General features: G+C 42.5%; 1 protein-coding gene across 1 annotated transcript in view; it reads right to left on the reverse strand.

The window, feature by feature from the left end:
* Positions 1–1,908: 1,908 nt before the first annotated feature.
* june (JunE proto-oncogene, AP-1 transcription factor subunit) overlaps positions 1,909–12,214 on the reverse strand; it is a 23,132-nt gene continuing 12,826 nt past the window's right edge. The window contains exon 2 of the mRNA XM_061980713.2: positions 1,909–4,570. Within this exon, the coding sequence (XP_061836697.1) occupies positions 3,428–4,435 (1,008 nt within the window). The 5' untranslated portion in view covers positions 4,436–4,570 and the 3' untranslated portion in view covers positions 1,909–3,427. The remainder of the gene's footprint in view (positions 4,571–12,214) is intronic.

The following is a 12,214-nucleotide window of genomic DNA, read 5'->3' on the forward strand; positions in this document are numbered from 1 at the left end:
ACATACAGCAATGTTAATATTTGGTTACATGTCCCTTGGCAAGTTTCACTGCAATAAGGCGCTTTTGGTAGCCATCCACAGGGGCGCCGCTAGGGATTTTGGGCCCCATGAAAAGAATCTTTACAGGGCCCCCAACACAGTGTCATTATTTTTTCTGTATTATAATTTCATCATTATTAGGGGCCTCTCTGGGCTTCCCTCCATCATGGGCCCCTAGAATCCGTCTCCTTTACCCCCCCCTTTTCGGCGCTCCTGGCCATCCACAAGCTTCTGGCAAGCTTCTGCTTGAATTTTTGACCACTCCTCTTGACGAAATTGGTGCAGTTCAGCTAAATTTGTTGGTTTTCTGACATGGACTTGTTTCTTCAGCATTGTCCACACGTTTAAGTCAGGACTTTTTGAAGGCCATTCTAAAACCTTAATTCTAGCCTGATTTAGCCATTCCTTTACCACTTTTGACCATACTTGCCAACCTTGAGACCTCCGAATTCGGGGATTGGGGGGGTGGCGGGGGAAGCAGGGTTTGGTGGTAGCGGGGGTGTATATTGTAGCGTCCCGGAAGAGTTAGGGCTGCAAGGGGTTCTGGGTATTTGTTCTGTTGTGTTTATGTTGTGTTACGGTGCGGAGGTTCTCCTGAAAAGTGTTTGTCATTCTTGTTTGGTGTGGGTTCACAGTGTGGCGCATATTTGTAACAGTGTTAAAGTTGTTTATACGGCCACCCTCAGTGTGACCTGTATGGCTGTTGATCAAGTATGCATTGCATTCACTTGTGTGTGTAAAAGCCGCATATATTATGTGACTGGGCTGGCACGCTGTTTGTATGGAGGAAAAGCGGACGTGACGACAGGTTGTAGAGGACGCTAAAGGCAGTCCCTTTAAGGCACGCCCCGAATATTGTTGTCCGGGTGGAAATCGGGAGAAATTCGGGAGAATGGCTGTTGATCAAGTATGTCTTGCAATCACTTACGTGTGTCTGTAGAAGCCGCATACAACATGTGACTGGGTCGGCATGCTGTTTGTATGGAGAAAAAGCGGACGCGACGACATGTTGTAGAGGACGCTAAAGGCAGTGCCATCAAGGCACGCCCTTAATATTGTTGTCCGGGTGAAAATCGGGAAAATTCGGGAGAATGGTTGGCCTGGGAGATTTTCGGGAGGGGCACTGAAATTCGTGAGTCTCCCGGAAAAATCGGGAGGGTTGTCAAGTATGCTTTTGACATGTGTTTGGGGTCATTGTCCTGTTGGAACACCCAACTGCGCCCAAGACCCAATGTCCATGCTTGCCGGTAGGTATGATGTTCCTGGGATTAAAGGCCTAACCTTTTCTCTTCCAAACAAATTGCTGGGTATTGTCGCTATACTTGCCAACCCTCCCGATTTTTCCGGGAGACTCCCGAAATCAGTGCCCCGGACAACAATATTAAGGGCGTGCCGTGATGGCCCTGCCTTTGGCGTCCGCTTTTTCACCATACAAACAGCGTGCCGGCCCAGTCACATGTTGTTTGTGGGTTCTACAGACACACGTAAGTGACTGCAAGACATACTTGATCAATAGTCATACAGGTCACACGGAGGGTGGCCGTATAAACAACTTTAACACTGTTACAAATCTGCGCCACACTGTGAACCCACACCAAACAAGAATGACAAACACATTTCGGGAAAACATCCGCACCGTAACACAACATAAACACAACAGAACAAATACCCAGAATTCCTTGCAGCAGTAACTCTTCCGGGCTACAATATACACCACCGCTACCACCAAACCCCCCCCTCACCCTAACTCCGCCCACCTCAACCCCCCCCCCCCCCATTCATATTATTGGAACCTCAAGACGGCCATGACATTATGCTCTTTACAAGTGTATGTAAACTTTAGACCATGACTGTATATGTGTTTGTGTGTGTGTGTGTGTGTGTGTGTGTGTGTGTGTGTGTGTGTATGTATGTATACATATATGCGTATCCTTGGTTTTATTTTTTCATAACACTTTACTGTATTTGTGTACGTGGGTGTGCGTGTATGTACTTATGCATATATATATATATATATACTTTTTTTTTTCTCCACTGACTGTTAAGTTTAGTCCTGTTGAAATGTGTCTTCTTCTTGTCTCCTTCCCCCTGTTGTTTGTGGTGTTTTGTGGACATTTCAATGTACCGTATTTTTCGGATTATAAATCGCTCCGGAGTATATGTCGCACGGACCGAAAATGCACAATAAAGAAGAAAAAAAAACATATATAAGTCGCACTGGAGTATAAGTCGCATTTTTGGGGGAAATTTATTTGATAAAATCCAACACCAAGAATAGACATTAGAAAGGCAATTTAAAATAAATAAAGAATAGTGAAAAACAGGCTGAATAAGTGTACGTTATATGACGCATAAATAACCAACTGAGAACGTGCCTGGTATGTTAACGTAACATATTATGGTAAGAGTCATTCAAATAACTATAACATACAGAACATGCTAAACGTTTACCAAACAATCTGTCACTCCCGATCGCTAAATCCGATGAAATCTTCCTCCTCGGTGTCGCCTCTGGTATGCGCCGCTAGCGTCCATTCTTTCTGCTGCTCGATCGCCGTTTTCTGGTGCAAATTTCACTATGTCCAGCTTGTAATCTGCAGTATATGATTTCCTTTTCGGTGCCATTTTAGTTCAGCCCTTCTCAGTTTTTATAAGTTACCGCCAATGTTGCTGTGATCTATTTTAATAGCTTCGGCAGTAGCGTATAGCATATAGCAGTTAGCATTCCAAAACCCACAATGCACTTCTGCCATGACCCGCCCCCGCCGAATTCTTATTGGTTGGCGTGTGAGTGACGATTGCTGACATTTTCTTCGTCGCTCACGCGAATTAGATAAATAATATTATTTGATATTTTACGGTAATATGTTAATAATTTCACACATAAGTCGCTCCGGAGTATATGTCACACCCACGGCCAAACTATAAAAAAAACCTCGACTTATAGTCCGAAAAATACGGTATACTGCTGTAAAAATTGATAATCCGAAATAAATCTTAAAAAAAAAAAAAAATCAATGATCAAAAACATTTTTCTTTGGATAAAATCGTTTTCCTGTGTTCTCATAATCAACTAACTAGAAGCAAATCCACATGTTATTCAATGATTATGACATTTCAAGTCAAAAGTATCAGTAACGGCATTACTAGTCCTGTATTTATGTACCAGAATGATACCAAAATTCCCAGCCCTATTGAAGATGCAAAATTAGTTCAAATAGATAATAGCTGAGCTCCTTAAAGTGTTTCGAACTTGTGTCAGAATCCGTTAACTTTGTTCATGTCCAGGAAGTCTCCTGTTAAGCTCCGCCCCTCTTAGAAAAACAAGCCTTAGTTAATTGCAAATCGGCCAACGTTGTAAAAAATGTGATCTGATATTCTGGTCTCCTCAGCAGTCCTTGCTTCCAGCGCTGCCCCCTCCTCCAGATTTCGTGGCAGAGCTGACAGCAATCTGGCAACCGTTGGTGACATGACTCATGACCTTCTGTTTCAGCTGAGCGACCTGCTCCCGCAGCACAGAGGCAGTGGAGGCCAAATCTGAGTTCTGACTCTTCAGGATCTTCACCTTCTCCTCCAGCCGTGAGATCCTCTCCAGTTTGCGCTTACGGCATTTAGACGCCGCGATGCGATTGCGGAGCTTTTTGCGCTCTGCTTTAATCCTCTCTTGCGTCTCTAGGTCGATGGGCGAGAGGCAAGGCGGGGACGTCGGGTCTCCGGACGGATGGGGAACCTCAGGGACCGTCTGAGGAGCATCCGGAACTCGAGTGTGTGATTGAGTGTTGTTATGGTCCGGAACACCCCTGTATGCCATCTGCCCGCTGGAGAACGCCATCGGTCCGTGGCTGTAGCTGCTGAGGTTGGTGTAGATGGGGATGTCACCGCTGGTCATTAAGTTCCTCTGGTAGGACACCTGCAAGGAGACGTTGGATGAGGAAGACGGGGACATGGGACAACCAACCAGCTGGTTCTGCTTATGAAGGTCTGCGAGGGCTTGGACGAAACCGTCAGCAAAGCCTTCTTGCTCATTAGTGGCCTGGCCGCGGTAGATGAAAGGATGGGTGGAGGTGGACACCGGGCTGGTGGTGACCAGGCCTTGGTTGGACTGAATAATCAAATGCTCCAGTTCGGGTGAGGCCAGCTTCAATTGGCTCATGTCGGCCGATGATGACGTCATGAGGGAGCTGTTGTCAAGTCCAATGTTGTTGGGGTTGGTTGCCCTTCCTCCGGCCACACTCATGCCTCCACCGGGGAAATGATGGCTACCCGCTGAAGACATGGCCTTCTTGCTCATCAGCATCTTGTTTCCGGCATAAAGCTCGTATTCTCCAAAGTGGCTGAAACCGGAGACGGCGGGCGAGTCGTCATGGTAGAAAGGAGTCTCCATCTTAGTCGTCATTGATGAGGGCGTCTCTCAGAGGTAATCTTCATAATCAGATTAACCTCAATATCGAGAGAGATTGAAACATTCCACTGATGTCAGTGGGCGGAAGATGAAGAAGAAGAAGAAGAGAGAAACAGAGGACGAAGAATCCTGGTGGGAAAACACAGGAAACACACAAGTAAAAGGACATTAGAAGTCAATACTGTACATCTGTTAACATCACTGACAGTACTGTGTGACGTTACTACCAGTGGTGGCCAGCAAGGCCTTCTCTGCTGGCCTAACATAACCAGAAATCATGATCATAATTAAAGATAAAATTATTTTTTTATTTACTTTCCCTAAATATCTAAAAGTATTCATATTCTCTTCATGTCATGTTATGCTCCTTCCAGTGCAGTTGTTTTTAGTTTTAGTTAGTATCCAATCAGAATTCAGCTATCTTATGTTGCCATGCTGTACGTAATCTGCCCGAGGCCTTCAGAATCAACTATGCAGGCGTCCGTGCACTGTAAGTGAACGAGGACACACAGTTGATAGACAATTGCGAAAGCCGATCAGATCACGAGTTGTAAAGCCTCTGAGATGGCGTCACGTTGAATGTGACGTTTACGCGTCCTGTGATTGGATACTCACCGGGACCGTTAGCGGATGAATTTGAGAACACATAGAGTTGATAGACAGTTGCGATAGCCAATCAGATCACGCGTTGTTGAGAGTAGCCTATCCAAGTAGCCTGATGTTAAAGGCCTACTGAAATGTGATTTTCTTATTTAAACGGGGATAGCAGGTCCATTCTCTGCGATGAAGTGGCGACTTGTCCAGGGTGTACACCGCCTTCCGCCCAAATGCAGCTGAGATAGGCTCCAGCGACCCCCCGTGACCACAAAAGGGACAAGCGGTAGAAATGGATGGATGGATAGCAGGTCCATTCTATGTGTCATACTTGATCATTTCGCGATATTGCCATATTTTTGCTGAAAGGATTTAGTAGAGAACATCGACGATAAAGTTCGCAACTTTTGGTCGCTGATAAAAAAAGCCTTGCCTGTACCGGAAGTAGCAGACAATATGCGCGTGACGTCACCGGTTGTGGAGCTCCTCACATCTGCATATTGTTTACAATCATGGCCACCAGCAGCGAGAGCGATTCGGACCGAGAAAGCGACGATTTCCCCATTAATTTGAGCGAGGATGAAAGATTTGTGGATGAGGAAAGTGAGAGTAAAGGACTAGAGGGCAGTGGGAGCGATTCAGATAGGGAAGATGCTGTGAGAGGCGGGTGGGACCTGATATTCAGCTGGGAATGACTAAAACAGTAAATAAACACAAGACATCTATTAGCCACAACACAACCAGGCCTGTATTTAATATGCCACAAATTAATCTCGCATAACAAACACCTCCCCCCTCCCGTCCATATAACCTGCCAATACAACTCAAACACCTGCACAACACACTCAATCCCACCGTCCAAAGTACCGTTCACCTCCCCAAAGTTCATACAGCACATATATTTCCCCAAGGTCCCCAAAGTTACGTACGTGACATGCACATAGCGGCACGCACGTACGGGCAAGCGATCAAATGATTGGAAGCCGCAGCTGCGTACTCACGGTACCGCGTCTGCGTATCCAACTCAAAGTCCTCCTGGTAGGAGTCTCTGTTGTCCCAGTTCTCCACAGGCCAATGGTAAAGCTTGACTGTCATCTGTCGGGAATGTAAACAATGAAACACCGGCTGTGTTTGTGTTGCTGCAGCCGGCCGCAATGAACCGCTTCCCACCTACAGCTTTCTTCTTTGCTGTCTCCATTGTTCATTGAACAAATTGCAAAAGATTCACCAACACAGATGTCCAGAATACTGTGGAATTTTGCAATGAAAACAGACGACTTAATAGCTGGCCACCATGCTGTCCCAAAATGTCCTCTACAATCCGTGACGTCACGCACAGGCGTCATCATACCGAAACGTTTTCAGCAGGATATTTCGGCGCAAAATTTAAATTTGCACTTTAGTAAGCTAACCCGGCTGTATTGGCATGTGTTGCAATGTTAAGATTTCATCATTGATATATTAACTATCAGACTGCGTGGTCGGTAGTAGTGGGTTTCATTAGGCCTTTAACGAGACTGTGATTGGATACTCACTTGTCACTCCAAAGTGAGTATCCATTCACAAGTTTCAATTTAACAGGAAGCGGGAAGTGTTGCGCCATAGCCAGACCGGGATAGCAGAGAAGGAAAACAAAACGTTGATTAGGTGGCAGATATATGTTTTCAACAGTGACGTGCGGTCACTAGAGGCAGGTGAGGCCCCGCCTCACCTGGAAAGAAAAAAATGTAAAAAGAAAAAAAAATTATTAAATTGTTATATGTATCCAGTGATTATACTATAAAGTTATTTTCCATTTAACTTCACCAGTTTTAGATTATTTTTATTCAAAAACGCTGAATTTTCACATTTGCCATTCAAATACTGAGAAGAGACGGTGCGGTGAACAGCAGCCAGTCGAGGCGCGTCACTCAGTGCCTCAACATGGACGGACTCGGCTAACTGCTGGTCTGCTGTGCAGTGAGACTGTATTGCTATATGAACTATATTATACATTTCCATAGTTTAGTTAGCTGAGGTATATAATGTACAGTGTATTTTGTCAACAACTGTATGTGTGTTAAGTATTTCTTGTGCTTAGCGATCATAAAACTGCTGCGAAGACGCACTGGCTGAGGCACGCGTAACCACGCCTCCTGGTGCTTAAGACACGTTCGCCGCAGACTGCACCCACCGACGGGAACGCCACACCAGCCAAAGCCCACACCCAAACCCTCCACGTGCAAGACCGAATCCACCCAAAAAAAGTCACTTAACAAGAAGCCAAAAAGTGCAAAAACAACATTGCTCGCGCCGGAGGAGCCATGAAAGACTGCAAGGACACTACATTAGGTACACCTGCAGACTGCAGCACGGATTTCATATTTCATTCATTCACAACTCCTCCACACCGAACACCACTGTACCCGCACTTATAAGTAAAGGTAAGACCATAATAACGTTTTTTTTTTATTAAATGTGCTTTTTTGTGTGCTACAGTTTGTATGTGTAAAGTTAAAGTTAAGTTAAAGCAGGGGCGTCACTAGCTTTTAAGGACAAGGGGGGCTTTGCCCCCAGGAGATGCACAGGATGCGAGCGAATGTTACACACGAGCACAAAACTTCACAAACGGCTAACAAAGACTTAGAAATTATTCATTGTTATTATTATTATTTTAAAAAAATGCACGGGACGAAATGAAATGCTCCCCGGGACGATGGCTTTTAACCATATATTTTCTTTTTCTTTTTATGTATTTATTCATTTTACATTTTATATTAAATGTCTTGGTTTTTCCTCCCTCTGAAAATCCTATTAAATGTTTAACAAGCCATCCTATAATAATAAAACAGCTATTAATGTAACAATACAATAAAACAAATATATTTAATGATGTTTTTTTCATTATTTTAACAATAGGCTTATGTATATTACTTTATATAGATTCTACAAGAAACACAAAACTTGATGATGATGATTCACAATTGCACACACAAGGTTTTGTGCAGCTTCACTCATTGTAAAGGAAGATAATGTGCTTCGTACACCTGCAGGACCGCAAGCAAGGTCGCAGAGAAAATGCGGGCTGGAATTTGAGTGATGTGGGCATTTTCTATATGAACAAGTAGAATGGATTGGATACCGATGCACGAAAGGGGCTCTCTACCTTACGCTACGAAGTGGGGGGAAACTGAGTGAATAATAAGAGGTTATATGATTATTTATTTAAACTCATATTTGGGCCACTTTATAATGAATATGTCGGCATTTATTTGTAAAAAAAAACAAAAAAACACCAAATTATTTAGGGGGGCTTAAGAATATTTTAGGGGGGCTTGAGCCCCCCTAAAATAGGCCTAACAACGCCAATGAGTTAAAGTACCAATGATTGTCACACACACTAGGTGTGGTGAAATATGTCCTCTGCATTTGACCCATCCCCTTGATCACCCCCTGGGATGTGAGGGGAGCAGTGGGCAGCAGCGGCGCCGCGCCCGGGAATAATTGTTGGTGATTTAATTCCAACCCTTGATGCTGAGTGCCAAGCAGGGAAGAATGCTGGTATGAGCTTTTAAACATAACCCGTTAACTGCTGCCAATCAAATGGTGAATAAGATACTCTTTAGGGTTCATATGTTTGTAAATCTGACTGTGATGAAGTCAGTGCCTCACCAGTCATGAACCTCACCGCACGTCACTGGTTTTCAAGGCCATTTTCAAGAAAGATATTTAAAGAGAAACTACATCTTGTGAGACGATGTCGGCCAACCCCGGAAACTAGCTCAGATTGTCTGGCGATGAAATGGGGAAATGCTCGCCATTTCCACTCGAATAAGACGACAAGGGGTACCACTGGCTTACACGGCGTCGAATAGGTGCTATAAATTGTGAGTTCAAATATTTTATTTTTTCACTTTTAATGTTTTTTGCAATCTTAATTTTGACAGCACCACATAAGATATGTTTTAATTGCTCATACGTTTTAATTGATTTTTAAATGCGCCAGAAAATAACCCGTTTTGTATACTGTTGATGTGCTTCAATGTTCAGTAGTGCGTAAATGTGTTCCTGTATAGTATTTCTCCAGAAATGGTCATGTGGTGACATCAATTATGGTGTTTTGAGAGGTAAGCATTGAAGTCGGACATCACTGAAGGCCTAGGTGGGAAATGCACGGCCCGGCGCTGGTTCCTACTAATGTGTGTTAATTACTTGGTGCCCTATTCTCACATGCACTTAAGTGAAAAAAGCTGCGCAGGTTCTGATTGCCCAGCATTCTCCCCCTCGACTTTAGTCCGTCATTGCGCGCCTTCATCCAAGTTACGTACTTTGGGTGGAGCGAGTCTTAAACGTGGGTGTTTCCTGTCAAATCTGGCCTTCCGCGTATTCTTCCATTGATTTAAGTACTTTTGCTCCTATGTGCTTCTGAGGCTGGAATAAGTCCAGCGCCCCTGCAATGTCAAACATAATTTTTCACTTGAAGTTTGGAAGTTTGATCGCTTGAGACACCTGAAACTTCTATTGAGATGGGGATGGAAACACCATAATGTCACTCTGTATTGAATTATTCTTTTTGGAATTTTGCCTATTATTCCTGATCATAATGAAAGACATGACGACGTATGCATTTTATTTTTATGCATTATAACTCGTAAATAAACATAATTAAAAGTCATTTTACAGCATATCTGAGTTATTGTGCATAAATATGGGGAAGCAACTACAAATGTGCGCTTCATTCACTAACGGTGTTACAAAAAAGATCAATTAGAATAATACATAATATTGAATATAGAGAACATACAAACCCTTTATTTATTGAATCACACATACTGAAATTCAAAGATTTGGTGCATTTGCAAACAGCTAAAATGATGTACAAAGCAAACCATAACCTGCTACCCAAGAATGTAGAAACATTTTTCTCAATAACTACAGATGTCCGATAATGGCTTTTTTGCCGATATCCGATATTCCGATATTGTCCAACTCTTAATTACCGATATCAACCGATACGATATATACAGTCGTGGAATTAACACATTATTATGCCTAATTTTGTTGTGATGCCCTGCTAGATGCATTAAACAATGTAACAAGGTTTTCCAAAATAAGAGAACAACTTCAACTCAAGTTATGGGAAAAAATGCCAACATGGCACTGCCATATTTATTATTGAAGTCACAAACTGCATAATTTGTTTTAACATGCCTCAAAACAGCAGCTTGGAATTTGGGACATGCTCTCCCTGAGATAATCCTGATACCCACTACAACTATGGGAAATACTATACTTTGACTTTCACAAAGTGCATTATTTTTTTTTTTTTTTTTAAACATGCCTCAAAACAACAGCAACAAAAACAATGAAGGTACACAGCTTCAGTCCAGAGTATACTAGAGTAATAAAGTAAACAATAACATAGTCCTCCTTTAGTGCAAGACTGCCTGGTATACTGTATAACAGGAAATTATAAACTGGGCTCAATCTGCCCTGCTCTAACGTATTTGTATGAGTAACACAAATGTGCTGCAAGCTAGTGGTGAGTGCTTGAAGTGGCCTACCAGTCAGTCAGAGCTTCTGAAATGCTGCATTGAGACAGGGCAGCTCCGTTCACTGCAAGCTGCAAAGTGTGCGCCATGCAGGGCAGACTAGCCATATCAAACTCCACCATAGCTTTTGCCATACTGCGTGCGTTGTCCCTGACCACAACGTGGGCTTTCGCCCTGGGGTGGTTTTTGTTGTATTTTTGTTTTTTCTCAGCGGAGTCTTTAAGCGACAACTGTGTGGTACTACTTTTTTTCCGTGTTTGCTTTTCATCCATCTCCCGCTTGTATTCATCATGTATCTCCTTATGATCCTTGAAGAGGTGGGAGATCTAATTGCTCGTATTAAAAGAAGACGTCTTGGTTCCTCCTCGCATAACCAACTTTTTGCAGTCCTTGCAAATTGCCAGTTTTGTATCCGTCAGACACGCTTTAAAATAATCCCAAACCATAGACATGGTGTCGTTAGTCAGTCACCATCGCTGGCTTGTTAGCCACGGCTACAGCACCGGCAACAACACACTCTTGTTGATATTATGCTGCGCTCGCGGCGGTTTGATGAGGTCATCAAGCGTCGCCAGTAAGCCTCTCATGCTGCAGTCGTCAACTCCTGTGTTGTGTGTGGGAGAGGGGATAGGGGAGAGGGGAGGGGCTGCTGACTGGGATATGTACCGCTCCGTAAAGCGGCGTTTTAAAAATCGTTAATTTTACTTTTTGAAACCGATACCGATAATTTCCGATATTACATTTTAAAGCATTTATCGGTCGATAAAATCGGACATCTCTACATATAACCTTAGAAGAATATCCAAATTAAAACATTTGTATGCTCGTACAACACTTAAAACCTTTAGTATATCTGTATGTGGAAAAAAATTATGGAATGGATTAAGCAAAGAAATCAAACAAAGCACCAATATGATTCCGTTTAAGAGACTGCTCAAACTACAGGTGTTCACAAAGTACACCGAACAAGAATTATGATGAATATCTTGGACCCTTTTTTTTGTTTTGTTTTTTTTGTTTTGGGTTTTTTTAATTTTAACTTTATGTATATTAACCAAGTATTAGTGATATTGTTATTATAAGCGCTAACGCAGACAAACTATTTATAGTGGCGCAGTGATCTCTACCATGTTTACATCATTGAGTAGTCTGCTGCTTCCTTGCTTCCTTTCTCCGTGGAAGTATATTCTAGATCATAAATTATCAAAATACGTAAATATTAAATGTTATTATAATATTGCCCGTTACTACATTACATTACATCACTACATACATTAGTTTACATCATGTATTTAAAACCTCAATGGAGGTGTTTAGATGTTTTTTTAAGGGTTTTGTAGGCGGAAATAGTCCATAGTATATTATTAATGTGGTAAATACACATCTTTATACATCTCATAGACTCCATTGTAGGCAAACTTTTGATTGCATTTATTTAATATTTAGAATGCATAAAAAAACATTCTAAATATCCCCTTTACCATTCAAAAATCTAAAAGCACATGCACCCTCATTTATGTCAGTAGAAATGTTCACATTTCAGCCTACAAGAATTCCACTTCCAACTCGAGAAAACATGTTACGGCAAGTTTTAGATGTTTTTTTTATGTTTTAGTTGCGCACATGCTAACATGTTGTAATCTTATAC

This window comes from Nerophis lumbriciformis, linkage group LG20 (assembly GCF_033978685.3).
Source record: "Nerophis lumbriciformis linkage group LG20, RoL_Nlum_v2.1, whole genome shotgun sequence".
Lineage (NCBI taxonomy): Eukaryota > Metazoa > Chordata > Actinopteri > Syngnathiformes > Syngnathidae > Nerophis > Nerophis lumbriciformis.